This window comes from Piliocolobus tephrosceles, chromosome 3 (assembly GCF_002776525.5).
Source record: "Piliocolobus tephrosceles isolate RC106 chromosome 3, ASM277652v3, whole genome shotgun sequence".
In the NCBI taxonomy this organism is placed as follows: domain Eukaryota; kingdom Metazoa; phylum Chordata; class Mammalia; order Primates; family Cercopithecidae; genus Piliocolobus; species Piliocolobus tephrosceles.
The window spans coordinates 184,027,612-184,044,381 of record NC_045436.1 but is presented as its reverse complement, the minus strand read 5'-3'; the positions used below and the strand labels follow the sequence as shown (position 1 = coordinate 184,044,381).

General features: G+C 53.6%; 1 protein-coding gene across 2 annotated transcripts in view; it reads left to right on the top strand.

Annotated features, from left to right (window-relative positions):
- Nucleotides 1-16,770, top strand: part of PDE6B (phosphodiesterase 6B) — a 44,052-nt gene that overhangs the window by 11,698 nt on the left and 15,584 nt on the right. For both annotated transcript variants that reach the window (XM_023206724.1, XM_023206723.1), the window contains exons 4-8: nucleotides 13,769-13,909; nucleotides 13,997-14,071; nucleotides 14,706-14,770; nucleotides 16,062-16,128; nucleotides 16,367-16,414. In XM_023206724.1, the coding sequence (XP_023062492.1) occupies nucleotides 13,769-13,909; nucleotides 13,997-14,071; nucleotides 14,706-14,770; nucleotides 16,062-16,128; nucleotides 16,367-16,414 (396 nt within the window). The remainder of the gene's footprint in view (nucleotides 1-13,768; nucleotides 13,910-13,996; nucleotides 14,072-14,705; nucleotides 14,771-16,061; nucleotides 16,129-16,366; nucleotides 16,415-16,770) is intronic.

The window sequence follows — 16,770 nt, the reverse complement described above, 5'->3', positions numbered from 1 at the left end:
CCCCTCTCTCTAGGAAGGCTGAGGCGGGAGAATCACTTGAGGCCAGGAACTTGAGACCAACCTGGGCAATATAGCAAGACCCCATCTCTACAAAAACAGAAGAGTGATTTGCAAATATTTTCTACCTGGATGTGGCTTGTCTTTTAATTCACTTTACACTGTATTTTGCAAAATAGTTTTAAATTTTATTATAATAAAGTCCAATTGGCCGGGCATGGTGGCTCATGCCTGTAATCCCAGCACTCTGGGAGGCCAAGGCAGGCCAATCACCTGAGGTCAGGAGTTCGAGACGAGCCTGGCCAAGATGGTGAAACCCCATCTCTACTAAAAAAATATGAAAATTAGCTGGGCATGGTGGTGGGCACCTATAATCCCACCTACTCAGGAGGCCGAGGCAGGAGAATCGCTTGAACCTGGGAGACGGAGGTTGCAGTGAGCTGAGATTGCACCATTGCACTCCAGCCTGGACGACAGAGCAAGACTCCATCTCGAAAAAAAAAATCCAACTTAGTATTTTTTTTCCTTCATGGATTGTATTTTGTGTTGTATCTAAAAGCTCATCACTAAACCCAAGGTCACCTAGATTTTCTCTTATTGTCTGCTAGAAGTCATATAGATTTTTGTTTTACATTAGATGTGTGACTCATTTTCTGAAAGGTGTAAGGTCTGCATCTAGATTAATTTTTTGTGGTGTTGTTGGCATGTGGAAGTCCATTTGATCCAGCACCATGTGTTGATAAAGGCCACCTTTTCTCCGTTGTATTGCTTTTACTCTTTTGTCAAAGATCAGGTGGCTCTGTTGGTGAGTCTATTCCTGAGCTCTTTATTCTGTTCCACTGTCGTATGTGTTTATTCGTCCATGATACCAGACCATAGACCGTCTTGATCACTGTAGGTTTAGAGTAAGTCTTGAAGTTGGGAATGTCAGCACTCTAATTTTCTTTCTTCTGCAGTATTGTGCTAGCTATTCTGGGTTTGTTGCCTTTCCACATAAACCTTAGAGTCAGTTTGTAAATATCCACAAAATGGCTTACTAGTAGTGTAATTGGGACTATATTAAATCTGTAGATGAAGTTGGGAAAAATTGCTGTCTTAGAAATACTGTATCTTCCAATCGATGAACACAGAATATCTCTTCATTTATTCAGATCTTCAATTTCTTTCATCAGAATTTTGCAGTTTTTGCATACAAATTCATAATTTTATTAGATTTGTACCTAAGTATTTCATTTTCCCATGGTAAAGTGATATTGGGTTCTTAATTTCAAATTCCAATTGTTCATTGCTGTTATAAAGCAAAGCAATGGACCTCTGTATGTTAACTTTGTATCCTGGGCAGAGAAGAGGTGAGGGTGAGGCGGTCAGCGCAGGAGCCAGGCCAGGCTGGGCAGGGGGTCCCTGAGTGCCCGAGGCCTTACTTTCTCCTTGGTCATGTCCAGGGGGCCCACCAAGTACTGTCACAGCCACACCTTTAAAACTGAGGTCTGTTGGGCTGTGTGGCCGGGGCAGGCCAGCCAAGCATCCCAGCTCCTGGGGGACCCATGAAGCCCTGACCGCAGCCCCACACACAGCCATCAGAAACACACTTTTTTTTTTTTCTGAGACAGAGTCTCACTCTGTCACCCAAGCTGGAGTACAGTGGCACAATCTCGGTTCACTGCAACCTCTGCCTCCCAGGTTCAAGCGATTCTCCTGCCTCAGGCTCCCAGAGTAACTGAGACTACAGATGTGCATCACCACACCTGCCTAATTTTTGTATTTCTAGTAGAGACAGGATTTCACCATGTTGGCCAGGCTGGTCTCAAACTCCTGAGCTCAGGTGATCTGCCCACATCAGCCTCCCAAAGTGCTGGAATTACAGGCATGAGCCACTGCACTGAGCCACGAGTTTTTTTACTGATTATTTGGTGTTTTTACCTATACAATCATGTCATCTGCAAACAAAGACAGTTTTCTTCCCTCTCAATCTATATACATTGTATTTATTTTTCTTGTTTTTTGCACTAGCTAGGACTTCAAGTATAATGTTGAATGTGAGTGGTGAGAGGAGGGAGACATCTGTGCCTTATTCCCAATCTTAGGTGAAAGCACCCACTTTCTCACCATTAAGAATGACATCTCCCAGCTAGGCGTGGTGGCTCACGCCTGTAATCCCAGCACTTTGGGAGACCGAGGTGGTTGGATCACCTGAGGTCGGGAGTTTGAGATCAGCCTGACCAACATGGAGAAACCCGTCTCTACTAAAAATACAAAAAATTAGCCAGGCGTGGTGGCACACTGCTGTAATTCCAGCTACTCAGGAGGCTGAGGCAGGAGAATCGCTTGAACCTGGGAGGCGGAGGTTGCGGTGAGCCACGATTGTGCCATCACACTCCAGCCTGAGCAACAAGAGTGAAACTCCATCTGAAAAACAAAACAAAACAAAAAAAAAGAATGACATTGTCCAGCGTGGTGGCTTTTGCCTGTAATCCCAGCATGCTGGGTGGCTAAAGCAGGCAGATAGCTTGAGCCCAGGAGCTTGAGACAAGCCTGGCCAACATGGTAAAACACTGTCTCCACAAAAAATGCAAAAATGTTAGCCAGGCATGGTGGTGTATGCCAGCAGTCCCAGTAACTCGCCACTGCGCTCCAACCTGGGCAACAGACACTCTCAAAAAAAGAAAAGAAAAGAAAAGAGGAGAGGAGAGGAGAGGAGAGGAGAGGGGAGAAGAGAATGCCTTTAGCTCTAGGATTTTTGCTGAATTTTTAAAATCTGGTTGAGGAAGTTCCCTCTATTTCTAGTTTGCTAAGTGTTTTTATTCTGAATGAATGTTGGATTTTTCAAATTGTTTTCTACATTGATTGATAACATCATGTGTTTTTTGAACAGATTTTGAATGAGCTTTGCATAACTGGAATAAATGCCACCTGGTCATGTAGTGTAATTTTTATTTTCATACATTGTTAAATTGGTTTTGCCATGTTTTGTTAAGAATTTTGGCATCTATACACTGGGCACGGTGGCTCAAGCCTGTAATCCCAGCACTTTGGGAGGTTGAGGCGGGCAGATCACAAGGTCAAGAGATCGAGAGCATCCTGGCCAACATGGTGAAACCCCGTCTCTACTAAAAATACAAAAATTAGCTGGGCGTGGTGGCAGGTGCCTGTAGTCCCAGCTACTCGGGAGGCTGAGGCAGGAGAACCACTTGAACCCGGGAGGTGGAGGTTGCAGTGAGCCAAGATCGCGCCACTACACTCCAGCCTGGGCGACAGAGTTAGATTCTATCTCAAAAAAAGGAAAAAAAAAAAAAGAATTTTTGCATCTATATTCGTGAGCTATGTTGATGTCTTTATCTGGTTTTGCTATTAGGATAATTTTGACCTCATTGAATAAGACAGAAGTGCTCCCTCTGCTTCTATTTTTGGAAGAGATTGTAGTGAATTGACATAATATCTTTCCTCAATGTTTGGTCAGATTCACCAGTGAAACCATTAGGGACTGGTGCTTTCTTTTTGGATGATTATTAATTGTTGATTCAATTTCTTTAATACTTAGAGAACTCTTCAGATTCTTCTAATTCTCCTGGTGTGAGTCTTGGTAGTTTGTGTCTTTCTAGTGATCAGTCTATTTCATCTAAGTTAAAATCAAATTTTGAGGCATAGAGTTGTCATAATTATTATTTATTTTCTTCTGCTTGCTTTAGGCTTAATTTGAAGTTCTTTTTCTAGGTTCTTAAGCTTTGAGTATTGATTTAGATCTTTCTTCTTTTTTATTATGTGCATTCAATACTATAAATTTCCCTGCAAGCACTTCTTTCCCTGCACCTGACAAATTTTGATAGGTTGTGTATTTTTACTCTTATTTAGTTCAAAATCAATTTTTTTTTTTTTTTTGACAGAGTCTTGCTCTTGACCTTGTGATTCTGCCTTCTCTGGTTTTAATCGAACATCTTATCCCATACTCTCTCCTCTCTTAGCTTATCAGTTATACTTGTTTTTCTTTTTCTTTTTGAGACAGAGTTTCGCTCTTTTTGCCCAGGCTGGAGTGCAATGGCGCAATGTCAGCTCACCACAACCTCCGCCTCCCAGGTTCAAGCGATTCTCCTGCCTCAGCCTCCCAAGTAGCTGGGATTATAGGCATGCACCACCACCCCGGCTAATTTTGTATTTTTAGTAGAGACAGGGTTTCTCCATGTTGGTCAGGCTGGTCTTGAACTCCTGACCTCAGGTGATCCACCTGCCTTGGCCTCCCAAAGTGCTGGGATTACAGGCGTGAGCCACCGCGCCCGGCTATACTTGTTTTTCTAAAAAAAATTTAGCATTTCCCCAAAATTTGCAATAATCATTTATGACTACTCTAAGCCCTCTTCCAAATAGCCTTATACTGCTTCACTAGAGTGCAGCTATCTTACAGCAATGTACCTACAATTTCTCACTTCCACACTTACAAAATTTCTGTCATTTATTTTACTCATCCATGTGCTATAATCATGTAATATAGTGTTACTATTATTACTTTGAATAGTTATTAGAGAAATTAAGAAAAAGAAAATATGTTACTTTCCTGTCATTTATTTGTTTTCTGCTGCTGTTCCTTTTTTCACGCATATGCGAGTTTCTGATCTATCTCATTCTTCCTGTTTCCAAGGAACTTCTTTGAACATTTTCTGCAGGGCCAGACCACTGGTAACACATTCCTCAGTTTCTGTTTATCTGAGAAAGTCTTTATTTCTCCTTCACTTCTGAAGGAGAACTTTACTGGATATAGAATTATAAGTTAGCACATTTTTTCTCAACGCTTCCAATACTTCACTGCACTCTCCTCTTGCTCGCATCGTTTCTGATGAGCTGTTCTCAACGTCTGCTTCCACTCTTGGTCAGATGTTCCCCCACCCCCAGCTTCCCTCGAGGTTTTCAGCTTGGTTTTGTGCAGTTTGAATATGACGTGCCTTAGGATCCGTTTTTTTGGCATTTGTCTTTTTTCACAGTCACTGAGCATCGTAGACGTGCGGTTTGGTGTCTGTCAATAATGTTGGCAAATCTCAGCCATTATTACTTCCAACATGTCTTCCCCTTCGCTCTTTCGGCTCCTCCCGGCACCCGCCGCCCGCTGGCACCTTCTGGATCTGTCTCTCCGCTCTGCTCCCTCCACGCTCCGCTCGTGGTTCCCTCTGCGTTTCTCCTTCCGGACGGGCCGCGGCGCTCTGCATTTCCGCCTCGCTCTGCATTTCCGCCTCGCATCTCCTGTGCTCCAGCAGCCTTGTCCTTCCAGAGCGTCCATCTCTTTGCTTATGTTACCGTCTGCTGTCGCCTGCTGCCTCCTTTTTCTAGTAGCGCCGTTAGCATATTGATCATCGTAATTTTACTTTTTTTTCTTTTTTGAGACATTGTCTTGCTCTGTGGCCCTGGCTGTAGTGCAGTGGCAGGATCTTGGCTCACTGCAGCCTCCGCCTCCTGGGTTCTAGTGATTCTCCTGCCTCTGCCTCCTGAGTAGCTGGGATGACAGGCACCCACCACCGCGGCCCAGCTAATTTTTGTATTTTTAGCAGAGATGGGGTGTCACCATGTTGGCCAGGCTGGTCTTGAATTCCTGACTTCAGTTGAACTGCCCGCCTCGGCCTCCCAAAGTTCTAGAATTACAGGCATGTGCCACCTCGCCAAGCCTGATCATAGAAATTTTAAATTCCCAGTCTGATAAATTCCCAACTTCGTGTCACATCTGAGTCTAGTTCTGAGGCTTGCTTTGTCTTTTTGGACTGTTGCTTTTTCTCGCCTTTTAGCGTGACTTGTAATTTTTGGCCAAAGCAGGGACTGGGGCAAGTCAGCCTTGAGTGTGGGATTTGGGGTCCATCTGGCCCCGAGCTAGGCTGTATTGAACACTGGCTGCAGCTGAGGGTGCCGGCAGCTTCCACGCCCTTGCTTGTGGTTTGCTTTTGCTCCCATGTTAGCTTGAGCTGCCATAACAAAATACCACACACCAAGCGCCTTACACAGCAGGCATTCGCTTCTGATACTTCTGGAGGAGGCGAAGTTCCAGATGAAGGTGCTGACCAGTTCTGTTTCTGGCGAGGGCTCTCTCCCTGGCTTGCTGTGTCCTCGTCCTATAAGGGCACCAATCCTCTCGTGGGGGCCCCACGCTCGTGACCTCACCTAACCCTAATCATTCCCCGGGGCCCCACCTCCACTCACCCTCACATCTGGGGTGAGGGCTTCACAGATGCACGGGGGGAGGGGCACGCAATCTGGTCTACCGCAGGGACCACCCAGCAACAGACCTCAGTTTTAAAAGTATGGCTCTGGCCAAGTATGATGGCTATGCCTGTAATCCCAGCACTGTGGGAGGCTAAGGAGGGCAGAACACTTGAGGTCAGGAATTCAAGACCAGCCCGGCCAAAATGGTGAAATCCCATCTCTACTAAAACATACAAAAAATTAGCTGGGCATGGTGGTGTGTGCCTGTAACACCAGCTACTCAGGATGCTGAGGCAGGAAAATTGCTTGAACCCAGGAGGCGGAGGTCGCAGTGAGCCGAGATCATGCCACTGCACTCTAGCCTGGCCAACAAGAGCAAAACTGCGTCAAGAAAGGAAGGAAGGGAGGAAGGAAGGGAGGGAGGAAGGAAGGCAGATCCAAGAGTTAGGCGTGTTTGCCCATTCTGTTGTCTGGTCACCCCAGCTCTAAACCAGGCAATAAGTGAATTGCCAACACCTAGAAAACCCCTTGTTTCCAGCCTCTCAGCCTGCAGGCGTGTGGAGACCAGCTCAAGGTTCTAACACGTGACCTTGTGTCTCCATGCGAGACTTTTGATTTTGCACCAGACGTTGCCCAATCCTAGGAAAAGCTGTTTCTGGGCCTTCCCCTCCGAACGGCATTTTTAGGCATCCTGATGTGCAGGAGGCACAGGCCTGCCTCACGGCTCTTTTTGAAAATAAAAGTTTGTGATGAGCAAAGATTAGCCCCCGAGGTCCACCCAATGCCTGCACTTCGTCTGCCTCTTGAGCTGTGGAAGGAAAGCTGGTCACTGGGATTAAAGCAGCCTCCGGGCATTCACCCCTCCCTCTGTCCAATCAGGAGCTACCTTCTGTCCCAGGCACCCTCCGGACTGGAGGCCCCTGCCACTCCCTTTCTGAAAAGCCTCTCGGACACTCCCATCAGAGCCATAGAGGCCGCAGGGAAGCCATGGGTTAGGCCCTGCAGAGTTCAGGTTTCTCTCTGACCTGTCAGGACAGCTGCCAGTTGGGCTTAGTGGAGCAATTCCCACGGCCCAGCCATCCGAGCTGCACCAAAGCTGCATGAAGGGCCTGTGGGTGCAGGGCTGCGGCTCCCACCTCCATGCCGGCCATGCGTCAGGACCCGATGGCTCGCTGCAAGGGCAGAGGACGTGCCCCGACTCACGTCAGGCGTGGGAGGAGCGGGGGAGTCTTCTATCTCAGCAGGTCTGGCACTTGCATCCTGTGAGCAAGCAGAGCCATTCAGAAGTGAGAGGCAGCCAGGAGGGGCGGGCGTGGTCTGTGCACACCCGGCAGTGGTGGGAGCCTGTTGAGACGGCCAACTTCATGACCTAGGGCACCGCCATGATGCGCTAGATGGAGCTGAGAGACCCTAGCACAGCAACCCGTCTGCTGTAGCGAAGCCCCGAGCACAGGCAACAGTGACCCACAGTGAGGGGCGGGGTGGGTGAGCCTGGATGTCTGTCACCTTTTTCACCTTTTCTTTTAATATAACTTTCTTTTTCTTTTTTTCTTTTTTCTTTTTTGAGACGGAGTCTCGCTCTGTCACCCAGGCTGGAGTGCAGTGGCCGGATCTCAGCTCACTGCAAGCTCCGCCTCCCAGGTTCACGCCATTCTCCTGCCTCAGCCTCCTGAGTAGCTGGGACTACAGGCACCCGCCACCTCGCCCGGCTAGTTTTTTGTATTTTTTAGTAGAGACGGGTTTCACCGTGTTAGCCAGGATGGTCTCGATCTCCTGACCTCGTGATCCACCCGTCTCGGCCTCCCAAAGTGCTGGGATTACAGGCTTGAGCCACCGCGCCCAGCCAATATATAACTTTCTTAATATAACTTTCTAGTTTATAGGTTACATGATTTAATTGTAAAAATGGCTATGTTTAAAACTGGCTCTCAGAATTCCTGAGGATTCAAAAACCAGCTCAGAATCTCACCATGAGTGAGATGAAGCCCTTGGCCCTGATGCCAGGACACACAGTAGATCTGGCAGTGTCAAGGCCCTGGGCCTGGCAGGGAAACGTCTCCGGAAACAAGGCTCCTGGGGCTGGGGTTTCAGTAGGGACAAGGCCCATCCTAGCCACCAGGCTTCCAAGGGACGTTGGGGGCACCTGCTGCTGCTTTGAAAGTCCAGGAGTGCCATTCTCGGATTCCCCAGGCGCTCGCTGGGGTCTCTCATGCTGACCGCAGCCTGGGAAGACTGTTCGCTCGTGGGCCCACAAAGGCCTGGGGTTGGGACCACGTAGGCCTGGGTGCTTCCTCCCACCACGGCCATGGCCCCAGGCTCAGGGGTCAGGGGAGACACTGGCCTTTCTCCGCGGGGTGGGCAGCCAGTGAGGATCCCATCTGCCCTGGCCCCTTAGGACCTCCTGGCCCCTCCTTCCCATAGGTAATGAGAGGGCCGTGAGGCTGAGCGGCTCCCCTTCCAGGGCCACATGCGTCTCTGCGCCTTCTGCTCCCGCCGTGTCAGTGGGTCCCTCACTTCCGAGTACACTGGGTGGCCACCACTGTCACCCTGGTTTTACCCTGGAGCGTTAAACCCACCCCTAGTCAATGCAGGAGGGACACAACCACAGCTTCCATGCAGCCCAGAAGCCCAGGTCACTCGAACCATCCACGGGGCCTTATGGTTGCAGCAGGTGGTACGGGGGTGCTGGGATGCTGGGCACAGGCTCGGGGCAGGAGGGACCCCCGTGGGATGCTGGGCACAGGCTAGGGGAAAGAGGGACCCCCGCAGGATGCTGGGCACAGGCTTAGGGCAGGAGAGGCCCCCACTCCCCAAGGAGGGGACGAGTCCGGAAGACTCCAGGGCAGGCCTCGAGCCAAACCTTGGAAAGGGGATGGGTCCCGCCCAGCACTGGATGTTTGACTTAACAAGTTCCCGACATTTTTAAGTCGAGACATTTCATGTAAGAATTGGGGTTTCTACATCTCTTGAAAGGCTGGGAGCTCAACACTGCTGGGTCTCCGGCCTCCTGGGCCACTGCCCGGGACAGGCAGACCCCAGGTGCGAAGCCTCAACCTGCTTTCTGCTCGCAGTCAATGGCCTCCTTCAGAGGCCTCGGGGCTTCCCTTTGATCTGGAGTTAGAATCGGGGGACGCTGCCCAGGAAAATGCCTGGGCCACCTGTGTGGTCAGAGAGGGCCCAGGAAGGCCCAAGGGTGGGGTCAGGGCACCAAGGGAACAGAGTGGAGGGGGTCCCCCAGCCCAGAACCACCCAGGCACCAAGACTCCCAGCAGTCAGGACAGAAAGTTCCGGCACCCACACATGGGAGAGAGGGCCGGTGTCTGGAGGCTGTGGAGGCGAGAAGGCTGGCTTCAGGAGGCTGCGTAGATGCAGTTTCAAAGGTTGGAAGAGCCATTCCGAGGGCAGGGGTGTTGACGGGGGCACAGAGAAATGCCCTGAGCCTGAGCTGGCAGCGAAAATTCGCCCACTGCACACTGAAGATGCCTACACTTCAGTCAGTTGCTGTGTGCACCAGCAGGCTTTTAACCGGAAAATTTTTTTTTTTTTTGAGACGGAGTCTCGCTCTGTCACCCCGGCTGGAGTGCAGTGGCCGGATCTCAGCTCACTGCAAGCTCCGCCTCCCAGGTTTACACCATTCTCCTGCCTCAGCCTCTTGAGTAGCTGGGACTACAGGCGCCCGCCACCTCGCCCGGCTAGTTTTTTGTATTTTTTTAGTAGAGACGGGGTTTCACTGTGTTAGCCAGGATGGTCTCGATCTCCCGACCTCGTGATCCGCCCGTCTCGGCCTCCCAAAGTGCTGGGATTACAGGCTTGAGCCACTGCGCCCGGCCTTAACCGGAAAATTAAAAGTAAAAACAAGGAGGAAAGGCAGAGGCCTCAGGGTGGGGCTGCTGGGCTCGGACCACCATGGACTCAGTGCTTGCCCTCACTGAGGCTCCAATGTCAACAGCAGTGGGGCTGTCACAGGCAGGGCAGGGGCTGAGGACGTTCGACCAGCCATCGACACTGTGGGGGGAGGGCTAAACCCTTTTTCCAATGTCCTTAGATGACTCCAAAAATTAGATGTGAAGCCCAGCCCCACCCTGAGCTCCAGCAGAGCGAGCTGCGGCTGTGCCCAATGTCCGGCCAGAGCTTGGTCCCCAGCAGAGTATCTGTGTGGTGGTCGCACAAGCGGCTCACACAGCCACACACAAGGGGCTCCCAGAGCCAGGCACCCTTCGAAAGTGTGACAGGCATTACTGCCTGCAACCCTCCCCGCACCCTGAGTGCAGAATGTCACTCTTCCTGTTTTACACGTGGGGACACTGAGGTCCAGGAGTGAGCTGGCCTTCCCGAGGTCACAGGGCTGGCGGAACGTAGTGTCCTCATCGCTGTGTTGGGGAAATGAGCGCTGAGGTGCTCACCCTGCAGTGGGCGGAGGGACGTGCGGGGTGGCAGTGGGAGTGAGCCGCCCTCCCTGTGGCACTTGTGTGGAGACAGGCCTCCTGGGGGCCACTGGCTGCAATCACACAGAGCCCGGAGGTCTGTGTTGGGCAGTAATGCCACTGACAGCGTGGACGCAAGGCCCGCACGGGCACCAGCACCTGCACTCCCAACCTCACACAGGCTGCGGCCAAGGGGGCCTCGTGAGGCGGGACCCCTGTGGGGTCAGACTGAATGGGGAGTGGGGGCCCCGGGGGGTTGGTGGGTCCTCAGGGAGGGCCTCCTGGAAAGAACTTGAGGCTAAGCCTTGGGAGGAGGAGGGCCCAGGATGAGGGCCTGGAGGCAGAGGCCAGAACCCGAGCGAAGACGCTGAGGTCCACAGGAGAGAGACTGAGCGTGCGAGGGATGCATAGGGCACAGGGGGTGGGACCAGGCCTCCACCTGCAGCTCTGGGTGAACCAGGCACGTGAGGAGAATGCACCTGGCAATTCCACACGTCTACAGCTGAACGTGTCTCCAAGCCACAGGCCCTGGGATTATGAAGAGCGGGTTCTCCATTTACAGCCAAACGTGTCTCCTGAGCCGCAGGTCCCGGGGCTATGAAGAGCCGTCTCCATTCAGCAGGTCCCAGGGCTATGAAGTCTCCATTCAGCAGGCCCTAGGGCTATAAAGAGCAACCTAGCGGTCGCCATTTGCACCTGCTGTTTTCCTAAGTCCTGTTCTGGACCCACTAACTCCAGTGACTAAACTGACTTCTGCACATGTGCACGGGGCCAAAGCTCCTGACCAGTGCAGGGACACGGAGGGCGGGACATACTCAGATAAGGGCTGGGAAGCCTGGGAGCTTCTGCTGAGGGTGGCACCAGCAGCAGTTCCATGACCAGGACTGCAGCCAGGGAGGCTCAATGACCGTGACTGCAGCCAGGGAGGCTCCGGGACCAAAACTGCAGCCAGGGTGGCTCCGGGACCGTGACTGTGGCCAGGGCAGGAGAGTGCAGAGGCCACTGAGGAGGGTCCGCGCCCATCGGTGAGGCAGGAGTCAGTGTAGGCTGCAGACCGGGCGGAGATTGGAAGGCAAGAGTCGGTCACTGGAGAAACATGGCTCAGGAAAGACTTCAGGGAGAAAGAGATGTTGGACACCGTATGGAGAGAGGCTGGTGCTTGGGGGCGGCTGGGGGCTGGGCCTCAGCAGGGACGCAGGGAGGGAGGGGCTCTGGAAACAGCAGAGCTGGCCCTGAGGACGCCACCAGGGAAGAACAGTGAGTGACGTGCATGGACCTGGAGGAAGCCGTTGGCCGAAAGAAGCTAGGATCTCACTCGTGTGGGATCCAAAAACCCTGCATTCATGGAAACAGAGAGTGGAAACGGGGTTGCAGGAGGCTGGAGCAGGAAGAGAGATAGAGAAAGCAGAGACATTGGTCAAAGGGTGCAAAGTGTCCATTAGCTGGAGCTATGGGCTTCAAGGTCAGCGCGCTGCTTGGCGGCCACCGCTGCCATTAACCACAGTACACAGGGTGCTTGGTGAGTGCGGTTTGCTTCCGAGGATTTATTATGTGGGAAAAGTTTTAAATTAAAATAACAATAAGAATGTAAAACAATACAGTAGAACAGCCGTTTTCATGGCATTGCATTGCACTGGGTGCTGAGTCATCAGAGATGGTTTAAGGTGTGGGGGGCATGTGCAACCTCTGTGCAAACTCTAGGCCATTTCATATCTGGGACTTGAGCATCCTCAGTTTTTTTTTGTTTTTGAGACGGAATCTCGCTCTGTCGCCCGGGCTGGAGTGCAGTGGCCGGATCTCAGCTCACTGCAAGCTCCGCCTCCGCCATTCTCCTGCCTCAGCCTCCCGAGTAGCTGGGACTACAGGCGCCCGCCACATCGCCCGGCTAGTTTTTTGTATTTTTGTTTTTTAGTAGAGACGGGCTTTCACCGTGTTAGCCAGGATGGTCTCGATCTCCTGACCTCGTGATCCGCCCGTCTTGGCCTCCCAAAGTGCTGGGATTACAGGCTTGAGCCATCGCGCCCAGCCGCCTCAGATTTTGATATCAGAGCGGCGTCCTGGAACCAGTTTCCCTGAGGATACCGAGGGATGACCGTGTCGTATACCAAATTGCTAGAAAATCGATTTGCAATGTTGTCACCACAAAAAAATAAGTTGGTGAGGTGATGGATATGTTGAGTAGCTTAATTGAATCTTTCTGCAACAAATACGTAGAATCAGAACATCACACCAAACCCCGTAACACATAAACCCCATAAATACACACAATTATTCAACCGAAGATAAACTAAAATCAGTAAAATCAATGTATTGGGAAATAAAGCTACGAACGTCTCACTGCCCTTGGCAACAGGAGAGCCTGGTCCTGTTCCCACCATGAGCTGAGTGCCAGGGGATAGAACTTCAGAGGGCCTGGCGGGGAGAGAGCCGGGCTAGGACGCCGCAGCGGAGGAAAGGGAGCTGGCACCACGCGGTAGAAGACCCAGCGGCCACCACGAGTGTGAGAAGGTGGGGCCTGGAGGGGCCTGGGTCTGGACCTTGACCAAGGAGGCAGAGAAAGGTGGACCCAGGAGGGCCCTGGTGTGAGTCTGAGCCTGGCAGCAGCGCTAACCCAGCAGCCAGGGACCCGTGCGGTGGGACGTCCTGCGCAGGGTCTGGCCAGGACCTCGTGGAGTGCATCAGCAACGCTTCACTCTCAGATGCTTAGTGGAAGCCACAGGAGGCCCCACGTCCAGAAACCACGGCCTGATGTTCTCAAAGCCCAGCTCGCCACAGGCAGTTCTGCAGCAGCCGAGAGGAAGAAGGCTGGTCGGATGTCTGCCTCTGTAGGTCCAAGCGGCGGATTCCACTTTCCACTCATCCACTTGTGAGTGATCAGGGGATGTTTGCCTCTGAAGGTCAAAGCAGCAGATTCCACTTTCCGCTTGTCCACGCGTGAGTGATCAGGGACGTGACTGCAGCCTGGAGGCCCCGCGCGTGGGGGTGCCACACGCTCAGATGAAACCTGGCCTCGGAGCCACCAATCAGGGCCTGTGCCGGGCTCCACGGCTGGGCAGGTGGTCAGACGCGGGAGCGCACCTGTGTGTCAGGCTTGAGTTGACCCCGTGCTGCTGTGGTCAGACAGGCGTGAGCGTGGGGTGGCCGCAGGCCCACAGGTGTGCCCCTCCCTGCAGGTGCTGCTGTGGTCGGCCAACAAGGTGTTTGAGGAGCTGACGGACATCGAGAGGCAGTTCCACAAGGCCTTCTACACGGTGCGGGCCTACCTCAACTGCGAGCGCTACTCCGTGGGCCTCCTGGACATGACCAAGGAGAAGGTGAGGCTTTGGCGGCTCAGGGACCCCCTACCTGGCCCGACCCAGGTCCTGCGCTGACCGCCCCACCCTCACCTCTTCTCTGCCCAGGAATTTTTTGACGTGTGGCCTGTGCTGATGGGAGAGTCCCAGCCGTACTCGGGCCCACGCACGCCGGATGGCCGGGTGAGTCTTAGGGGAGGGGCCCAGGGCCCGTCCACATGCCTCTGTTTCCCTGGCTCCAACTTCAGGGCAGGAGAGGGAGGGATAGGGGTGGGGTTTGGGGAGGTGGGAACTGGCAGGTGGGCTCCCGGGTGCCTGTCTGTCGTCTCCACCAGGCTCCCCTACTGCTGCGCTCCAGGGATGGGGTGTCCAGGGCTGGTCCCCGAATGAGGGCCGCCAGGCTGGCTGTGAAGGCCCACGTCGGCTCTGGTTGCGGGGACTCCTGCTGCCCCATCTCCCTGCGTGGGACCTCCTGTGCACGTGTAGGATGCGTGTGCGTGTGTGTGAGAGTACGGGCCCAGCTTGTGCGTGGGATTGTGTGGGACACAGACTGGGAAGACAGATCTAAACCACGGCGTGTGATGTGTGTCCCGTGAGTATTGGTGATGGTCTGCTTGTGTGTGGACATGGCTGTGAGTGCGCCTGCGTTCGTAGAATTCCTGTGCACGGTGGAGACATCTGTTCATGTGTGTACACATGCACGGTTACATGTGTGGGAGTGTGCATGTGTGTGGCTGTGTGTGGCTGTGTGTGTGCGTGTGGGAGCCCCTTGGAGCTTGGCCAGGCAACCCACTGACCAGGGTCTTTTGTTTCTCAGGAAATCGTCTTCTACAAAGTGATCGACTACATCCTCCATGGCAAGGAGGACATCAAGGTCATCCCGTAAGTGCCGAGTTTTGCCAGGAGCATCCCCGGGGGAGGGACCACCCCTCAGACCCGGGCTCAGCCTCCAGGGCCGTCCTCGCAGGGCCTCCCATGGTGTGGTCAGCAGCGCCGGCCTGGTCCAGCCCCACCTGTGGTGCTCTGTGTGCCGTGGGGCATAATGGAATGGGGGGTGAGACAGAAGCCAACTCACTGTTCTGGGAGATGGTGAGGAGGACGTGGGCAGCGGAGGAGCCTGAGTCACTGTGGACATCCAGAGTGGACGTCCAGGGACCAGGCAAGCTGTCCAGGTGGCCTCATCAGCACCAGTTGAGCATGAAGGCCCCAGGACCTGACCCTGTCTCCACCAGCCCAACCCAGACCGTGGAGCCTCCAGCCGGGAGGCCGAGTCTTGGCCCTGTGGGGCTGGAAGAGGAGGGAAGTCCAGTCGGGAGGTCAGGGCAGGATTCCAGCCAAGGGAGGGACAGCTGCATGGCCCAGTGGCCCTGTGATCCCATAAGCCTATCAGGACCCATCCCCAGACCTCAAGCAGGAGCCAGGATCCAGGTGCCAGGCTTGAGCACAAGTCAGGGTCAGGGTGGCAGGGCAGGCACCAACGCTGAGTCCTAGAAGACAGGCTGAAGCCACCGGCCTCCAGAGAGGGAAGGGCTCCAAGAGGGAGGGGCCCCAGCATGGCAGTGTGGGGAGGAGGAGGAAGGAAGCACAGCTGTCCTCCAACCCCCACCCTGGCCTCCTCGCCTCCTCAGCCCCCTAGAGCTCAGAGTAGAGAGTAAATGCTGAGGATGGCACACTGCGCCAGAGACCCCCAGACCCCTGCACACATGCCCAGTCCCTCTGACTCCTGCACATACGCGTCCAGCCCAGCCCGGTCCCTCTGACTCCTGCACACACATGTCCAGCCCGGCCTGGTGCCTCTCACCCCTGCACACGCACGTCCAGCCCAGCCTGGCCCCTCTCACCCCTGCACACCTACATCCAGGCCAGCCCTGCATTTCTGACCCCTACACACACACGTGCAGCCCAGCCTGGTGCCTCTCACCTCTGCACACACACGTCTAGCCCAGCCCAGCCCCTCTCACCCTTGCACACACACGTCCATCCTGGCCCGGCCCCTTTCACCCCTGCACACACACACGTCCAACCCAGGCCTGGCCCACCTGACCCCTGCACACACACGTCCAGTCCAGTCCAGCCCCTCTCACCCCAGCACACACACGTCCAGTCCGTGTGACCCCTGCACGCACACGTCCAGTCCGGCCTGGCCCGTCTGACCCCTGCTCTCTGCCCGCAGCACACCCCCAGCCGATCACTGGGCCCTGGCCAGCGGCCTTCCAAGCTACGTGGCGGAAAGCGGTTTTGTGAGTCCCGTGCTGTCTGGAGCCCCCACAGCCTTACCCTCACTGGGTGCAGCGATGTGTGCTTGTCCTTGTCTCTGCCACGTCCCAGGCCCCTGGCCAGCCTCCGTGTGCCTCAGCGAGCCCCCAGCTGCTCTGCTTTGCCTACTTAGAAGCTCACCTCAGGGCCACAGAGGCCATTTTAGATCATGATAGACCCTCAGCTGCTTTGGATGAAATCGTTTTTCTGATCCTTTTTCAGATTTGTAACATCATGAATGCTTCCGCTGATGAAACGTTCAAATTTCAGGTATCTGTCCATGCCTTGGTAGAAATTATACTTGCTTACAAAAGAAGAGATTTTAGGCCGGGCGCGGTGCTCAAGCCTGTAATCTCAGCACTTTGGGAGGCCGAGACGGGCAGATCACGAGGTCAGGAGATCGAGACCATCCTGGCTAACACGGTGAAACCCTGTCTCTACTAAAAAAAAAAAAATACAAAAAACTAGCCGGGCGAGGTGGCGGGCGTCTGTAGTCCCAGCTACTTGGGAGGCTGAGGCAGGAGAATGGCGTAAACCCAGGAGGCAGAGCTTGCAGTGAGCTGAAATCCGGCCACTGCGCTCCAGCCTGGGCGACAGAGGGAGACTCCGTCTCAAAAAAAAAAAAA